The sequence below is a fragment of the Euwallacea similis genome, chromosome 24 (assembly GCF_039881205.1).
Source record: "Euwallacea similis isolate ESF13 chromosome 24, ESF131.1, whole genome shotgun sequence".
Classification (NCBI taxonomy): domain Eukaryota; kingdom Metazoa; phylum Arthropoda; class Insecta; order Coleoptera; family Curculionidae; genus Euwallacea; species Euwallacea similis.
Genome location: NC_089632.1, coordinates 2,609,403 through 2,628,795, shown reverse-complemented (window position 1 = coordinate 2,628,795; position 19,393 = coordinate 2,609,403). Strand labels below are relative to the sequence as shown.

At 34.3% G+C, this 19,393-nt stretch overlaps 1 protein-coding gene across 4 annotated transcripts; it reads right to left on the bottom strand.

The window, feature by feature from the left end:
• Window positions 1–693: 693 nt before the first annotated feature.
• Cpr (Cytochrome P450 reductase) lies at window positions 694–19,052 on the bottom strand. 4 transcript variants are annotated; one of them, XM_066401960.1, is made up of 12 exons: window positions 7,872–7,890; window positions 7,754–7,814; window positions 6,623–6,804; window positions 6,239–6,431; window positions 5,707–5,856; window positions 5,142–5,266; window positions 3,739–3,924; window positions 3,505–3,682; window positions 3,218–3,452; window positions 2,427–2,654; window positions 1,954–2,374; window positions 694–1,900 (listed from the first exon to the last, which is right to left on the bottom strand). In XM_066401960.1, the coding sequence occupies exons 2-12, from the start codon at window positions 7,793–7,795 to the stop codon at window positions 1,756–1,758; spliced, it is 2,085 nt and encodes a 694-aa protein (XP_066258057.1). In that variant the 5' UTR covers window positions 7,796–7,814; window positions 7,872–7,890; the 3' UTR covers window positions 694–1,755. The 4 variants fall into 4 exon arrangements, with proteins under 4 accessions (XP_066258057.1, XP_066258061.1, XP_066258060.1 ...); XM_066401964.1 differs by lacking the exons at window positions 7,754–7,814; window positions 7,872–7,890 and adding an exon at window positions 18,901–19,052; XM_066401963.1 differs by lacking the exons at window positions 7,754–7,814; window positions 7,872–7,890 and adding an exon at window positions 14,076–14,096.
• Window positions 19,053–19,393: the final 341 nt, after the last annotated feature.

The window sequence follows — 19,393 nt, the reverse complement described above, 5'->3', positions numbered from 1 at the left end:
AAAATAAATTGTTTCCTCAATTTACAAAATTACCGAATTTTGACATATAAAAACACAATAAACTGTGTGAATGTGGACAGATAAGTGGCACCAATCTTGTAATTTTTCCGTGCCATACAAGAACTCCTTAAAACTAACAGCTGCATAGACATTATCGTCAATTAAGGTAGAAAAAGCCATTGGCAGAATTTGAGTATTTCCGTTACGTTACGTTGTTAAAGAGATTGAAATATTTTAAATGCTGTAGACGGAGTTGGCTCTTTATTCCGCCTTCAACATTTCACCTTTTCACTACCAAAAATATAAAAAATAAAACAACGTTTGTGTTTTAATAATATATTGCAATACACGGAGTGTCCCAAATTGGTTCTACATGTATAGGAATCCCGATTACCATACGAAACATTTTTATTTTTTTAAATAAAGAAAGTTTTAGAGAATATTTTGAGAAAGTTATATTTGGTTTAAAAATTGCTCTAGGTTTTACAGTTTCCCACAAAAATGAGAAAAAACAAAACAATGGATTTTTATTTCGTAATTTTTCCACCAAGTAGAAAGTAATTTTGAAACTGGACCCTTATTAGGACATTTGTAAAATAGGTATAAGGTTCTTATAAAGTTGTTTAAAACATTCCCTATTTAACCGACTCTGTATTTCTTATGGTAGCCGAGATCTCCACATATGTACAACTATTTTGGGACACACTGTATTTACTCTTATTTAAAATCCTTATCGAAATTACCGCTTACAAAAACATTTAAATTAACGCTTGAAATAACAGTTATTGCACAACAAACGAAAACACCTCTACAACAATAAAATTACCTAATAAATTAGCTTACGAAATCAATCTAAATACGTTTTTTTACTATTAAAAATAATAGTATGTTTTGTATATACAAAAATAGCACCTTTGGACATTAATTGTAATGCTGGTACAAGTTTGTTAAAAAAAGTATTTAAAAAAATGCTGACTGTTAATAAGGTAAGTAGGAGTATACAGGGTGCCCGATTTACGAGCCCCATCATTGGCCAGTTAAATTGGGGTAAAATTAGGCAATTTAAGGCTTAGTAAGTGAACGTTTTCAAATCAGCAGTATTGTCATTTCCTTTTTAAATATTTATGAAAATTTACGAAATTTTACGTTAGGTTTTTTTGTTTGTAAATCGGAAACGGCTTATTATAAGAAGATGGAAAAAATACATTCTTAAGGGCATTTGTGGAGTACTCTTTAACTGGGTTGTCAGTTTTCGTTTATTGCACCATGTTTTGTGAGTCCGAAGTGCAAGTTTTGACTCAATAATATTATTATAATGTATCGTTCAGGTATATCGGAGCTCATCCAGAAATTTCAGGGATGTACGCAGGGAGCTGTTTTTTTTGGAATTTTATATAAAAATGGTAAGACTCAGTACACTTCGAATTCTTATAATTATATTGAACAAAACACCCCAGTATTTCGGAAACTAAGCGATTTTGAATATATGACTGTAAGAACCTTTTTCTCGCATTGACTCACACGTGGGGTGACAATATCACCCTAAATTTGTGCCTATTTGTTTTTAAGAAACACCCTGTATGTTAAAGAAGTCATAAAGTCCCATTTTTGAAAAACTAGTAGTAGTTGTCGCCATTTATCACAGACTGAAACCTGTTAGTTCAGTTAAATTTTGTGTTTTGTGCATTTGAATTAATTCTTTAATAATACCTATGTATTGCACGCGAGAATTTTATGCTATCACCGCTTTTTGCATTAACTCCAAACGTCCATAGAAATGCGTTTTTGCGTCTCCATTTTCTTGTAATAGGCCTGAGCTGATTCCTCTGTCATACTGCCTTTGTCTTGGATAATCTTCAAAATAATATTGCGCACGTCCACAGCCATTGACTTCGCATCACTACAAACGCTTTTTCTTTAAAAACTAAAATTCATTAAAAAAAATGAACTTACCCGCAAATATACAGATGTCCATTATTCTCAAAAATATTCCAAATCACATCGGCATCCTTTTCAATCAAGTGTGTCACATATACTTTGTGAGCCTGATCCCGTGAGAACGCCACTTTCAGCGTCAACAAACCGTTCTCCTCATATTTGTCAAACTCTTCTTCATACAATAAGTCTTCGTTCCTCTTTCTGCAACCGAAATACAGGACAGTTTGCCCCACTTGTTTGCCTTCATTTTTCGAGTGATTCCTCTCTTGGATGAAACCTCTGAACGGCGCTACTCCAGTTCCAGGTCCAACCATTATAATGGGAGTTTGCGGCTTTGTCGGCAGACGGAATTGCGATTTTCGAATGAAAATCGGCACAGTAAATGCAGCTCCATCGGAAGTGGGTATTTTTTGCTTTAACCACGTTGTTGCAACCCCTAATAATTTATTGCACTAACGTCCAAAAAACTATTTTCAATTATTACTAACCTTTGTTGATACGTCCAGTGGGCGTTTGATATTCAACAACAACAGCAGTTACATGTACGGTTGTTGGATGTAATTTAGGTGACGAAGAGATTGAGTAGTACCTGGGTTGTAACCTGGGCAGCAACTCGCACAGATGATCGAGGGCTGGTTTACACGAAGGAAGGTCTTCCAGAATGTGAACGATGTTGCGATTGTCCTCAATTATCCATTTTTGGTACAGTGCCTTTCCTGTCAGAGAAAAACTATTAAATCTCTCATCAAAGTCGATGTGAGTAGAATAATTAATAATAAAATTAGTAATGGTAAATTGAAATTATTAAAAAAATCAAGTTTTTAACCTCAATTTATATCCCGGGGTCGATCACCCGTTAAATAAGGCGACGGTAGTCGGGTATATTTCCCGAATTATACTCCACATATTTCATTACCTCATGGTTGCCTTACTATTTCTTTCTCGTATTATTGTTCAAAATTGATAAAATTATCAATAAATAATGGTGTAAGCTCAAGGTAATGAAAAACAACAACTGGAAATAGCAGAGTTTATAAATTCAGCTTTAGGAATATTATTTGTAAGTCATAATTTTCAAAGTTCTAAATCAACAGACGAGTTCGATTGTCGAGTTGCATGAATTTATTGAGGTACTCAATCGCTTACTGAAATCGCCCAATAACAATTCTATTAATCTTCCATTTGCTGGATAATATCATGTCAGAGACTGCTATTAGTGATGGATTCCATAGAACTATATACCCGAATAAAAGGAATGCCCTTATTAATAAAAACTAACCTTCAGGACTGGTACTAGCCATCAGTTTTAGCTTGTCCTTGTCAGCTGCATCCGAACAGTATTCGGCCAACTCTTTCAGCACGTGCGTTCTGGGGTTTTGCGTAATATCCAAGTAATGTGTTAAAGCAGTTCTGTAACTACAAGGGCATGGGAATGGGTGCTTCTTGCTGGATTCCTCATCAGTGTTTATTAATGAGAAAATGGTCTCTAAGTTCTTTTCGCACAATTTTCCAATCTGTAAATCAAACGGTTATTTGCTGTAAAACTGGAGAAAAACCTTTACAGACCTTTTCTACAAGTTCGGTATTATTAACCGGATACACCGCCAAATGGTCTCCGGAATCGTACCGCATTTTAGAATCTCCAATGTCGAACTCGATATGCATGCAGCTCCTTTCGCAATTTTTGAACAACTCCCGATTGACCAGAATCTTGGAAAGATAGGGGTTTTTGGCGTCATAAGGTCTAAGAAAACAGAAGAATTAATGCTTTGCACAAAAAAATATGTAATGCAAACTTACGGTCTTTGATTCTTGTGTGAATGCAGTCTACCCATTTCACCGGTGAACACACGATCTATGTTGTCCTCGTGTTCGACTAGTCGGTACTGGCGCATGCTGATATCTTCACCCGTAGATTCTATACCGAAAAATTCACATACTGCGGGCCAAAACTTGTCTTTCCATGTGATAAAGTCATCTTCAATACTAAAATTAATTGTTAATTATTTAATTATAAGTGCAAGGTGTACTCGTATTAAAATGAAGAATGTTTAACAATATTATTCTCAAAAATACTTAAAGTTGGGAGATTTTATACGACGTGCATCTGTGCAAATTATCTTTGATGAATGGTCCCTGAATTGTTCCACGTTCTTATGTTGATGATCAAATAAGGGAAATTCTGTAAATTTCCATCTTTTGCATATTTAAATAAAAAATAATACGATGTAAAAAAATTGCCCCCGCCTTTAACTTTTTTCATGAAAGTACATGGAAATTTTTTTAGTAGATATATTGTTTTCTTCTTTGAATTTTATGGGAGTACAGATGTAAATTTGCAACTGAAACCTTTTTAGTATATTCAGCTTATTATGAAATGAGATTGCTTCTAAGATAAGATTGATGAGAGTACATGTTTAACATTTATAAGTTAGACGCTGTATAAATTGAATAGAGAGCTATACAATGCAACAAAAATCTACCCTGCCTCTACCTTTACTGCTCGTCGTTCAGGGAAGTGTACGAAAACCCTCTAAATACATTCAACATTTTCTCACTAGAATTGCATGGTCATACGTATTAAAATTTCAAAGTCATACATATTGTTTCCTTGCATGGCAACACCAAGGCCTAAATCGCAATATTTAATTCGGTCAAAATTCTGCAGGCACTTTTCAAAAACAAAATATAATAAACGCAGCGTTTTCAGTTTGGTGATTTGCACCAAATTCAATTGCAAACAATTGTCAGATCACGTTTTCATTTTCCTTGCCTTCTCTATTGCGGCCCATCCAAATAGCAAGCCATTTTCCTAACGCCAAAAATTTTCAAAGAACAACAAAAATTAAATCAATAAAGGTGACAGCAAACGGCTTAATCATTGTTCTATGTTTACCGATCAGTGCTGAGAAGTTTTTTTTATAATAATTGCCGTCATAATGAAAGTTTAGTTTCCATATTCGCATAAGTGGAGCAGGCTTTTTATCAGCACGTAGAATTTATTCGCATTAATGACTGTTTCCTAAGTTCTCATTATTAGTTGAATCATTTTGTCTAAGCTTACGCGAAAGTAAACAAAGTGCTTGAAAGTTTTCTTAATAAGCAATATACCTAAATAGAGGAGAAATAACGGAAGCAAAAAAACCAAAGAAGGCTCGCAAGTGCTGTGACAATAGTCCTACATTTCATTAATTTTTACTTACTTAGCATCGTCATCTCCTAACCCCAATTCAAAGACTCTGGTAGCTCCCAGCTCCTCTAATCTCTTGTCCACATAAATTGCTACCTCATTATAATGCTCGTAGGTTTTGTTCCCCAAGCCAAACACCTAAATAAAAAACATAATCAATACCTGTTAATACATTTATTACCTGACAGGGTCAAAGGTGAAAAACGAAAATCTGAATATTCACACAATTTTTAAGCTCTCGGCTGAATTAAACCGAGTACAACCGTGATTTTATTTTATTATTGAATGAAATTATACCTTTGTGAATATTCCTTGGGTCTCTTAAAACAGTACAAAACCTTGCGTAGCCTTTAAGGGCATAAGGAAGTTGTTCAAAATTGTATGATGAAAATTCTACGGTTTCAATTTTGAACTCTCATTTTAATTTACTTCAGCACGTCTTTGAGTTTCTCTATATTACCGAGTAATTTTGTTAGTTAATGCAGGTCCATTTGACTTACGGAGAAAACTCAAAAAATCAGTGACGATTCCAAGGAAATCATGGACAACTATAAATATCTAGAAAATATGATACTTACGGCGTAATTCAATCCAGTCAAATCGGCGTCTCCGTTTTGCAGCCATTCATAAAATTCCATGGCATTGTCTGTAGGATCTCCCTCGCCATATGTCGCCATACAGAAAACGGCAAGCGAATTGGGAATGTTTTTTAGATTGACAAGTTCTTCCTATAAAAATCATCATTTCAATATAGTTACCAAGAGACACCCGGTATTAAATCCAAATTTGGAATTCAATTTGAAGCATGTCGCAGGTTAATACATACTCCAGTAAATTTGGAGTCATGCGCCAGACAATTACATGAATTACACGTGTCTTCACTGTTGGATAATCGTAAAAACTGTTACATCACACTAACTAAACAATTATGGTAATCATGAGTCAGTCGTTGTTTTATTGATCTCTAAAGTTAAATTTTACCTCGCCCTAGTTTTAAACGATTCAATATAGATGAAACTTTACATTACAAAACGAGATGGATTCTTTATTAGTGACATTATCCTCAAAATGAACCAAAAAGTTGTTCAAACAGTTTTTCCTTAAGCTTACCATGTCACACTCTTCCGGATCGGCCACCATCCCCTTCAGCCTGTATCTCACCCCTTCTTTCGCCATTCTTCCTGCGAATTCCTCCCCCGTACCGGTTTGACTTCCATAAAACACCACCAAGCTCCTTCCTGAAGACTGAAGTTTCTTCACGAAGGAGTTATCCGTCGTACTTTGCATTGTGATAGATGTCGGCCTAAATGGGCAAAATTTAACAGTATTTACATGATATCAACTTTGTTCCAACAGAAATCAATTGAGAGCGGTCAAGAACAGTCGGAAATATATCGAGAGTCCTGATCGGGGAACTATACATATTTCTGACGATGGGAAAACGGTTCATCTTCCTGATAGAACAGACTTATGGAGAATTGTGCAATGACTTACTGAATCGTATAAGACTTCCCATTCGATAAGCTGCTGACTGTGTTGTTGTTCTTCTTAAGCAAAAACAAGGTGATCGCTACTATGACCACTGCCAGTAATATTATATCGTACATGCTGAAGAGTGAAGTCTCCTCAATTTGCGCTGTTCCGACATCCGCTTTGGATTCATCCATGATTAATCCCTGTAGGCAAAAAATAACTCATATTAAAGGCAAAAAAAAGTAACATATCTGAATAATTTTTACAGTGAAGGAAATAATTGCACCATTAATTATAAAGCTTGTACCAGGCTAAGTTCACGATTAATTTAACGAAAACTGGCGCAAATATGGGTTTCGTTCAACTGAAGTCCGCATGAAAATCAGCTGCTAGTACATATTAGACAAAAGCTATTATCATGCATAGTAAGTCATGCGCCGAGCGATCTTTAAATATTATACGCGACGATGACAAGGCCGAAAAATAAGTTCACCAGAAACACAGAATATGAATTTCATTATATCTCAGCGAGCACACATACACGTTCACAAAAGAATCAAAAGTTTGATAATATAATAATAGATAACACGATCGTCAAATGATATTTGTCATTGCTCTGAATATTAAGATGATACTGAACTTATCGGTTGAAAATTTTTATCACTTTACACGTAGTGCGGATTAAAACTTATACTGGGTAGAAATGTACCAAACTCGCTCCTGTTCATTACTTGGACTTGAGTTTTTTAATATGAATTTTTCTCATCGATGAGTTGATCGGGACAGGAAAAATATGTGGCCCCCTCGAAGTCCCGACTCAAACTCATTAGATTTTTTTTTTTAAGTCATCGATATACAAATCCGCATTTAACAACAAAGAGGAGTTATGGGATACTATTCAAGAAGTTGTAGATACAACCGGGAGCAATAACCAAATCCTGTTAATGCTGGGAAAATTTATTGGTTTTGGCTTGATACTGGTATTTGGTCTAGTCGATTGACATTTCGAAAATTTACTTTAGCTAATTTTTTCGTAATTTTCAAGATGCTGGTGATGCTCTTAGTTCACTTAACGATATTCCCAACCCAATGAATAAACACTAATAAAGTTAATATAAACTTAAATTTTGCGGTCCTTAACCAAGGACTTACCATAACAAGACCGGTAATCCAAGAAGTAACAGAAGATATCATTTTATTCTCGAACTTGACCCTAAAAAAAATTCTTGAAACAACCACAGAAAAGCGTTACTTTCCGGCTGAAAGCTACCAAATGTTCTCTACGTGAAACCGTTTCGCAAAGTGAGCGTTCTGATCTTTAACCGTATAAATAAATACGTGTGTTATGTGAATTCAAGTACGCGTCATCGTCGGTTAACAACAACATTACAAGGTGGTGACATGGAGGATCGAAATTCATGTTATTTCCTTTTTTTGGGGAGAAACTTATGAAATTTTAAAAATCAAAATTGAAGAAATATTATTGGAAGTCCACCATAATAGCAAGAAAGTCTTATCTCCTCACCTTTAAAACTACCCTTACGAATGGTTTCAGTAAAAAATCAATTGTAGAAGATGTGGCCTATAGCAATTTTACCTTCTATATTCATAGGTATATATATATACCTATGAGAAAGAGAAATTAGAAAATTTAAAACATACCTATAAAGTAAACACAGCACAGGAAACTCAAATATGCTATGGATAAGATGATATTACTCCAAGGCGAATGCTTAACGTTTTTGCTTATTAATTTCTCTAAATGTAAAAGAGATAGTCTATATTTTTTATGCATAATATTACGCTACAGTTTATAGTGCTGCTTATCGCCTGGAAAAGATGACAGAATTATACAGGGTGGTTCAAATTCGAGGGTCACCATTGAAATTTCCAAAACCATGGGAAATATCGGGTCGGGTTTTGACAATGGTGCGTCATTATTCACTAAACAAAACGCCGTTTTGGGAGAGAGAACGTTTCGAAAAGTTCTGGACATATTTGGCAAAAACCGAAAATGTACGAAACTGTTTTTATTTTTCCCCGGCTTTATTTGACAAAAAATTTGTAACACGCTTAGAAAAAAATTAATGTGTGTTAAAAAAACATCAACTAAAATATATGAATATGTTCTTCCCTCCCTGAACTAAGTCCGACTTGTTACTTTTTGACAAAAGCCTCAAACAAGTATAGCGGAATATTAAAGGTGCGATTATTTTCCAAATTTGAGTATAAAAAGGGAGAAACCAGGCTGAAATGCTAGCAGCACAAGCAGTGAAATTTTAAGCAATGAACCGACCAAAAATTATAAAGTGGGAATCAAAAAATTGCAAGAAAGTGTATCGAAGATTCAAGAAAAGTACAACTTATTGGTGAAAAATAAGAAATTACTTGAAGAAATCAATCATTTTTGAAATAAAAATAATGAAATGAAAATCGTAAGTTATGAGACAAGAATAAAAAAAAAGAAAATAATTCCTTGTCTTGAAAAGCAACGGTCAGGGGAAAGGGAGGAACAAAGAAATCAGCAGAACAGGTTATATGCCGCAGGTTAGGCTGACCATAAAAAGAATCTTTGGAACCTCTAATAGACATCACGGAAAACGATGAAGACCTGCATTGCCAAAGAAATAGAAAGTCACTAGATGATACAAGTGGCAAAAACCAAAAAGGAAGTCATGGCCATTTGGTGAGGCATCAAAGGAAATTGTCACAAATCTAATTAATATTGAAAATAATAAGGGAGATCGATCAGAAGACGAAAAAGGCAAGAACGAGGGTTTTGTGTCCCGCACTCTATTAGTAAGAGGCTGGAAATGCTTGAGACTGTGCTAAGTGTAAATGGTCACACTTGTGTCTAACTGAACATTAGAAGTCGATTGATAGACCAACTGCAGTTGGATTAATCGCATATTTGTAACTTTGCCGACAGCTACCTGCAGCTCTCGAGAAGGAAGCAGACATGGTGGGAATGCAATTTACGTAAAACACCATACAGCCACCAAGATCAAAGAATGTGCTGGTTGCTCGAAGGTTGGTGTCTTTAAATGCAGTCATATTTGGTGAAGATTAGAAGAATATATCAGACCCTAAATAGTGATATTAAAGAATTTTTCAACGGGCTTGAGCAGATTTGTGTATACTGCTGTAAACAAGAAATGTTCATCATCATGTTCAATGAACAAGCTAAAGCTGTAGTGATGTTTCTACAAATCTTCAGCCTTAGTGAGTACCGCGTGGCAGTGATGGAGGCACATACAGGGTGTCCTAGGTCTTATGATGGGGGTTCAGGAATGTTCAGAAAATTGTATTTTAAGGCGGGTCTGAGTTGCAGGGTGATAACACTCACAAAAAAATAATAATTTTACTGTTTCAATTTAATATCAACCAACCGATCCTGTTTCTATCAAGTCGACGATTTCGAAGATATTCATGATACACATACTATTGATGTTCACCCTCCAAATGCGACCCGCTTAAGAACAATAAATTAATCAAACAAATAAATGAAATTTGCGGCCAAACGTGCGAAAATGCGTATTTATTTATGTTGTCTCAATACTCTGGTTATTATACTTAATGTTATATCAAATGAACAGTAGAGAATTTTAATACATCAGAATTTCGTTCATGTGTGAAATTTGATATTTCAACAAACGATACAGGTTTCTCATTGTTACGCTGAACCCATCGTCCGGGAATTACAGCGGTAATTTGCACTGGTATAATTATTGCGATCATTTCATCGATTGCCCTTGCAGTGTTGTAAGAAATTGGAATATTTCACATGTGCGGGTGTATGTTCCAGGATGTGAAATGATGAAAATATGAAAAATAATGGGGAACGTTTTTCTTTGACAACTTTACACTCGTGCGTCTTCAACTGAAAAAGGCAGCCCTGTGGTATTCACGCTTTACTTCAACTTAATTAAAATTCGTGCGACCTTCCAAAAATTATCGATAATTTTCGTTGCACTTATTATATTCCTCCTGGTAATGTACAGTGGATCAAAGAAGTGTTCGCGCACCCCTACTTTTTAAAATACATGAAAACTGAGAAAACCTACCGTCATTCCTAAAATTGTGTTGCATAAGATTTACGTGAATTAGACACAATTTATCAAAATACCTCGATGTAATGGCACGTACACAACGCTATAATCAAAAACTTAAGAAACGCACCCCAAATAAGTATTTGCACACTTTGATGTTTAGTGGTAAAACCGAATTCACATATTTTTCTGCATGAACCAAAATTGTTTTTTCTATCAAAATAAGAATCGCATTGCTATGCTGAACAAGTTCGGCCAGTGCAAGAATGATCCGCCTTAGTGGTAAAGATTGCAGAACAATAACAAACAGCGTTAATGTGACATTTTCGATAGTTCATTACGTCATCAAAAAATGTTAAAAATCGAAAAACATAAAAAATAAGCCTCGCTCCGGGAGCCCCAATAAATCGAAAGCATGAGAAGAGCGACGTACAATTGGAGAAGCTCAAACAATCCAGTTATTAGCGCTCAAACTTTAACGTCTTATATCGCAACAACATCCTGAAGAAATGTCCATCCCCAAACCGTTAGAAATACTCTTCATTCGGCAAATATCTTTGGGAGGGCAGAAACGGAAAAACCTTTTATTTTTGAGAAAAATCGTCAGATACGTCTAGTTTGCCAAAGCTTACATAGATGGACCTTTGGAGTGGTGGAGAAACTTAATTTTTTCTGATAAAAGTTTCGCCTTTTCGGTTCAGACGAAAAACATTTTGTGTGGAGGAAGCGGCTTAGTTTGGAGATATATGGCGTACAATTGGGTAGAAAATCTCACCTTTATTGATGAGATAATGGGGGAGTTATATTGACCCACTTCGCGATAATTTAATATCAAGTGGTGCTAGATTAGGTATACAAAATAGTTTCTGTGTTCAACAAGACAGTGACCCCAAGCCTTCAGCCAAGTTATCAAAGGAGCGGTTCTATAATGTTGCCCATATATTTTTTACTCCACCACAAGCTCCTGGTATGAATCTTATATTGAACTTGTAAAATATTCGAGACATATAAATTCGAAAACGAAATACTTCCAACAAAGAAGAACTAAAGAAATATTGCACGAAGAGTTGGCCCTTAGAGTATATCCCTCCAAAATATACAGGGTGTTTCATAAATATACCGACAAACTTTCAGGGGTTGTAGAGCTCATAAAAACAAATATTTAGAACAAATAAAGTTAGATCCGAAATCGCTTCGTTTCCAAGATACAGGGTGTTTAATTCCTTTTTTTTTTGAATATTTTTTTAATATTTGAAAAACGGTTTGAGATGCGGACATGAAATTCGGGACATGCTATTGCGGGATAAATGTGCATGTTCTGGAGTATGCAGACCATTTCCACCTACACCAGTGGCGTCCGTGCGGCCATTCAATGGGATGTTTTTAACTAAAAATGGCACGCTTTTTTTAATATAAATATTTTTTTCTTAATATTCCATCAATTCTTAACAAAAAAGGCCTCTTAGTGTTTTGTTGCCAGAGTGGCCGTTTTCGAGAAAAAAATTATTTCTCATTCAAGTGCCTAGCAAAAAACCGGTGTAAGTTTCAAAGTGTGATTTTTTTAAAGAGAAATTAATTTAATTTTCTTTTAATAGAGGTAGTAGACATGAAGACAAACATTTGTAAATCATGCCTCATAACAAAATAGTAATATTCTATGCATCATGATGCTGCAGGAATTAAACACCCTGTATCTTGGAAACGAAGCGATTTCGGATCTAACTTTATTTGTTCTAAATATTTGTTTTTATGAGCTCTACAACCCCTGAAAGTTTGTCGGTATATTTATGAAACACCCTGTATACAAACTTTTATCGATTTCATCTCCAGAAGACTTTTATTGATGTGAACGGGATGCACACTAAATATTGGCAACCATTTTTTAAAATTTATCGTGGTTTAACTAAATCACTTTTATATTGGGAAAATATTTACGTAAATAAAATTTTGTATGTCTTATTTTTTATAACGTTTGTGATTTAATTAGAAAAAAGTTCTTGTTATTGTCCTGTTTCGTCTAAATGTAGACAGGATTAGCCGCGCAACCCGTTCATTAGAAAACGTTTGACTTCCCACTATCGAGCCAATGAAATTTGATTTCAGCCTAGAATCGTCCATTTTGAATTGAAGTAAAATATTTTCAAAATGGCAACACTTCCGGCGTAACCGGAAGTGCCAACTTCGTTATTTTAATTGGAGCCCCTATTTTTTTTGTCACATTCGGATTTTTCGTTAAATTTTAAATCCAATTCAAGTAAAATGCCATGTCTAATATTTGCCGTTTTCGAGTTATACCGACAAATTTTGACAGTTGCAAGATCCCACTGAAATTGGTATTGTATACTAACCGCTGTGAATTTTAGAATCGGAGTTCTGGGGCTCAAAGGAGACTTAGTAAGCTACGTTTTGGCGTATTGCAATTTGACAAAGTCTTCCACACCCTCCAAAACATACCTCCGGTTATTTCGAATCCCAATGACTTGCCTATTTCAAATGCAATACCCCGTACCTTAAAGCACTTTCGAGTCTAGAATTTAAGTGAGCATCAAATATTATTAAGGTTCCCTGGATCGATCCTGGAGAGGGAAGGGGCTGTGGAGGACTTTTTGTCAAATTGAAATACGTCAAAAAGTAGCTTATTAGGTCCTCTTTGAGCCCGTATATACTTAAAATGTACATATACCTCAAATACTTAAAATGACGATGAGTTTTTTGAGACTTCAAACATTTAAAATAATAAGAGCGTGCAAATATTTTTTTGGCCCTATGTAAATATATTTTTGAACCCTTGAGGATTGAAATAATTACATTTTTAAAGTTTGACTTATCGACAATGCGATAATTTCAGACTGTTTTTTTTATTACAATAAAGTGGTATGAAAAATACAAACTGAATAAAACCATTCTGTAGATGACCGGTTCACAAGATAATTGGCCAATACAGTTCAGCGAAGAGAATTATCAATTTTGTCCTTTGAACTTTAGCAAAAAGAAAAACTGACAACAATTCCGGTTTACTTTGTGACGGAATGGAACATGTTCTATTCAGCATGTAGCCATTTATATTTACGTCAGTGATTAATTAAAAATTCCCCTAATCGTAATTGAACGTTCCAACAGTTCTGCTATAGTATGGCCTATTAAAACTAAAACAATTCGCGATATATAGTTATTAAAAACCTCAACTTAAATAAAATTACGTCTTACGATAAGGCCGATATAATAATTAGTTTAACTGTCAATTATTTACGTGTAGTCACGAATTAAATGATGGAAAGGTCACATTGAAATGAAGCGCAATAATACTCCTACCTCTTTCGGCGCGATGATACGATAACTCGTCATGCCTAGCAAACGCACAGCTACATTGAAACAACCCCAATCTAATTTAACATCTATCATAACATTTTAGACCCAATACTCACAGACATATCAGTGCTCAAAAACACCACATCATCAGAAACGCGACTAAACCAGAATATTTGAAAATTTCTACTTTTATCTGATGTATTGTCAAGTCTACTATCTCTGAATCATATGTAGTGTTGCACCAAGTAACACCACATTAAACAGTAATCAGCTATTTCTCGGATATCGGATTTCCCATTAATGTTGATTAGAACTGCAGTATCTACTTCAGCTATTACCGTGCAACCCAATCCTTAAACAGATTGGAATATATCACTAATGAGATGTGTGTCTGTGCGCGACAAGCCGAGTTGTGTTCTGTATTGAGAATAAACGTAACCACTATGCGCAGACTGTTAGACACTTATTCAAATCCTTAAAACTATCTTTCGCAAATTGCTACTTCGACCGTGATTGCTAAATAGCCAACAGCATAAATCTGCTCTTTTGAATGCGAACAGTACCCAGAGCGATTCGTGGCCTAAAACGATACAAAGTCTGGTGAACTTTGACTACAGAAAGAATAATTTCGTTACGATAACAACTAATTGCTATTACGATTTTAATGCCTTCAATTCTTGGCAAAATTAAAATTGCAAATCTTTTAGTCCTATTGTCTGTGCGTCACGTACGCCTGCTTATAAGCGTAATTTCAGTTTGGGACATTTGCATGTATATAATTGCATGTACTGGTACTTGGGTAATATATGACAAGGTGACGCTTAATGTAGCACACGAAACTACTGACATACCGAATCTTAGACAATATGCGTACATATTTGTGAAGGCGTAATCTGTATGGCTTTTTTAAATCAAAGTCCGAGGGTTCAACTTGTTCTCATAGACACGCTGTTCTCACGAACATATCCGGGGTGTCCCAAGGAAAAGTGTCCACCTTGAATATCTTTTCAGTCGTTTGTTAAGGAAACACGTCAGCTTTGGTGAGGATTTGAAAAAATTGTTTTCGAAATGTCATCTCTCTACCCTTAGAAACCACCCCTTTGAAATTTTCAAATTGGGCAAGGGGTTGTGTTATATCTTGTTCAAAAGGCAATTTTATTCTCTACATGGTCGAGCTTTTATTTTTGTACGTTGGTCTTATAGAAAAATGGAACAAAAACCTAATAATTTAATTTTAACCGTTTTTACTGATATTTTATCTATTTTATGATAAGAAATATTGAAAGTGACCTCTATTGACTTCTATATATATGTAGAGTTAATCCTCAAAACGTCATCGCACATTATCTACCATTTCTGGTGTTATTGACATGTACGCTTCTACGATTCGGGCAAGTAACTGCTCAAGAAAATCAAATTGTGTCATAGATTTGGTCTCCAAATGCCCCCGTAAGAAAAAATCCAGAGAACTAAAGTCAATGGATCTTGCGGGCCACTCCACTGGACCTCTTCTGCCAATTCATCTTTCAGGGAATTCTTCATCTAGAAATTGTCGGACAGCAGCAATGTAGTGTGGAAGCACTCCATTCTGTTGAAAAACGAATTCTTGTTCTAAGAAGTGGGAATCTTGTGGAAATATTTCAGTTATCCTGAGAGATATGACATCTTGTAGACGTTATAAATAGTTTCGTCCATTTATGTTTCCGGGAATCAAAAATGGTCCAACAATGTGATCATCCAAAATCTTTCTTCAAACGTTCAATTTTTAAAGTTATTGAGTATAAGTCCCTCTAAACAAATGAGGATTGATGTTACTCCGGTAACGACAATTACATCTGTTAACTTCACCATTTAAATAGAACGAACATTTATCAGAAAATGTTGTATTATACAACAAATGTCTGTTTAAATATAACATGTTATTAAAGGATTCGCAGAATTCTAATCGACTGTCGAAATCATCCTCATTTAATTCCTAGTTATGACAAGGATGAAATTTTTACTTCTTTTAAAATTCTATGAACAGTACTTTTTAAAACACGAGATTCCTCAACAATCTTTCGTATTGTTCTTCAATCTTCTGTTATTAATTTGAACATGTTCCAGAACCGCTATTTGGATTTCATCACCTCTCATTGGGCGGTCTACTTCATGTTTTATATTTTGGACAAAACCAGTCTCATTGAATTTCATTAGCAACTTAGGCATATAAGGGTGACACGTCATTTAATCAGGTTGATTTAAATTGAAGATACGAGCTGCCGCTCTTGTAGAATTATTTTTTTTTGTAATACAGACTCACAGTCTCAATTTTCTCTTGTAATATGTAAACCATTTTAATCAAATTAAAAATTGAACAAACTGCAAAGTGATGTCTTGCAACGAAGAAAAATATCAATAAATTGTTCCCCAAAAAAAATGGAGGTTTATCAAATTTAAATGGAACGATCGACATATCATTGTTATTGATATATCTCGAACATCGAGACATTTTGAGTTTAACTGTACCCTGTCAGTATACAGGGTGGCGCACTTTACCTCCCGTCTCCTATAGCTCGGTTATCATTGACAGTATATATATATTGCCACCCTGTATATTACAATAACATTCATGGTTAAAATCAAGTTATTTGATTTTTGCTCAATTTTTATAAGAACGACGTACAAAAATAAAAAATAAAAGCTTGACCATGTAGAGAACAAAATTGCCTTTCGAACAAGGTATAACACAACCCCTTTTCCAATTTGAAAATTTCAAAGGGATGGTTTCTAAGGATAGAGAAATGATATTTCGAAAACGATTTTTTCAAATTCTCACCAAAGCTGATGTGTTTTCTTAACAAACAACTGAAAAGATATTCAGGGTGGACATTTTTCCCTGGGACACTCTGTATTTACTGATTTAAATCAAAGATGCAGGGTGATCTTTTTTACCTGTAGCTGCAGTGCATAAAGCAAGTACTTACCTACTTATTATTTCACTTATTTAAACTTCTATATTTTAAATGATTTATCAATGTATCTAATTTTTATCAAGAAAGCTTAGAGTCAGGTCATCAAAGTTCTAGTACTTATTTACTGCATATTTATTACTTTTGATGTACAACATAACTATAATACATACATACAATACAACATATATAACAATAATAAAATAAATTTCACTCAATATTCACCATTACCATGTTATTGTGGGAAATCCAGTATATTTTGCTCTTAATTTTTGATATTTTATTTTTTAGAGTCGATGTATTAAGAGTGTTCATGTTATACAGTGCATCCAAGATAAAAATGTCCAGCATCGAGATTAGTAACAGTTATAGACTTGCTAAATAAAAGAAATGCATAAAAGAATGCATATTCAATGTGGTAGTTTCACGGTACAAACAGATCTGAAAGCCAATTTTGGATTTTCACTAATTTTGAAAAGTAATGAAATTTTTGAATCTGCCCCAAGTATGGGAAAAAACTGATGAAACCCCACTGCAGGTTTTTACCAACGTGAAGGCAACAGTTTTAATCTCATTCTATGACACTTTTCTTAGATGCGGCTCTAGTAAGTCTTTATCGATTTAAAAAAAATCACAAATTCATGATGTATCACACATAATATAACAATTTACGTAATGCTGCGATTTTTAATTGCTTTTTTAATTATGTCTAACGAATATTAGTTTTAAATCAGTAGATATTAAAAACTTATATGCATATAAATGTTATAATTTAATCATTAATGATGCTATCTTTTTATATACACATATTTTGTAAGTTAACTCATTATCACAGTAACTAGCAAAGTTTCTCCCACTATTTTCAAATTGGACTTTAAGATTATTCATGTGAAACATCTTTCAATTAAATATAACAATCAGGTTATACATTTCTTTACATTCAATGTCAGTCTGTTATTAGCAGACTACTTGTAAATATTGTCTAAATCTTTGTTTACATTAAATACGAAGTGAATAGTCTCCCCAGAGAATCATTCAATAATTGGGTGTTATCCATATATAGACCCTATACAACTTCACATGTCGCGACGGATCTGCAGCTTATAGGCTAAATAGCAGTGAATAAGAACATATATAAGATGTTTGAGAGAAAAACTCCAAAGTAAGGGATTAGAAAGATTCCAAGATCTGGTAGATTTCTTATGGCAAATACTTCCCTCCACAGCATCCTAGTCATCAGTCAAGTAAATCTGATCAGGCCCTGATCAGACCAATGTTACTTTCAGAAACTTAGCTCTTGCAATACCTTTATTACATTCCCCCAGATCAAGGCATTGAAAAGATCGCCCACATTTTTTGGCTTGAATTTTTTATTGTTTCTATGGAAGTCATTATGTAATCTTTCAGTTAAGTTACCAGTATTGTTTTGACCTATTGGCCCTAAGGCATGATATTTCAAATTCCTTTTAACTTTCCAGCAAGGTAATTTCCATATAAATAACGAAATCAGAGCAGAAAATTAGTTAATTTTTTTATTTTCATGAAAATTATCTTACTGATACAGTTACAACAAGTTTTAAAAAATAGAGCCTAAGGGCCAAAATTTTACTGCTAGTATTTTAGGAAAATCATGATTTGCATGAAAATGAGGCAACAATCCAATAAGGAGCCTCTATTGACAACAAATTAATAAAAATCACCTATTTCTAATTTAACAGACTTTAAGTAGCTGCTAACATTACCTGCACTTTCTTACACTCAGGATTATAGCTGGTCAGGGTGGTCTACAGTTTGATTGACCTGTTGACCATGACCTCTAAACCCTATTTTTTTGGTGGGTAAGAGATGTAATACGTGAGTAAAACGTACTTTAGAGATAGTGATTATTAAAATGCTTAGACGTATCACTGCAATTAATTAAAAACAGCACAGTATTAATTAATGTATGGAAGATGGATTTGCTAAAATTGTGTAATATTAGCATACTCACCCGTATGTATTCACCAACAGAGGCTGCTACTATTAAGAGGTTAACTGCGGTCAATTGTGCACATAAAAACACAAAAAATGTTAAATCGTCCGCAAGAACTTTCTGGAATTTGAAAAAATAACCAAAAATCTAACATGAACAATCAACAACCGTACCAAAAAAAATGTATGGCTGGTCTCGTAGTATTTAACCTCACATTCTATTGACGTTTGCTTCTGTCAGACAATTGGACCAATTAGCAAGTAATAATGGCGCTTATTTTAGGCTATAATTTAAATCAGGAACATTATGTCGGTTATAACACAGCCTTACATTACGTACATGTTTTCTTACATTACCTAATAACAAGTAGAGAATCTCAAATAGTGTAGAAAAGAACTATTAGAATGATATAGAAACGTGAGTTTATAAAAGATGCAAAAAATCTTTCAAACTAGTAATGTGTGCTTATTTATTTAAACATAAATAGTAATTACACATAAAAATAATATAC

Coding starts and splice junctions, on each gene's coding strand:
- Cpr (XM_066401960.1), bottom strand. CDS start 7,795: ATGATATCTTCTGTTACTTCTTGGATTACCGGTCTTGTTATG. Junction 6,432..6,622: donor GGGAAGTCTTATACGATTCA/GTAAGTCATTGC, acceptor TTGCCCATTTAG/GCCGACATCTATCACAATGC. Junction 5,857..6,238: donor ATCCGGAAGAGTGTGACATG/GTAAGCTTAAGG, acceptor TGATTTTTATAG/GAAGAACTTGTCAATCTAAA.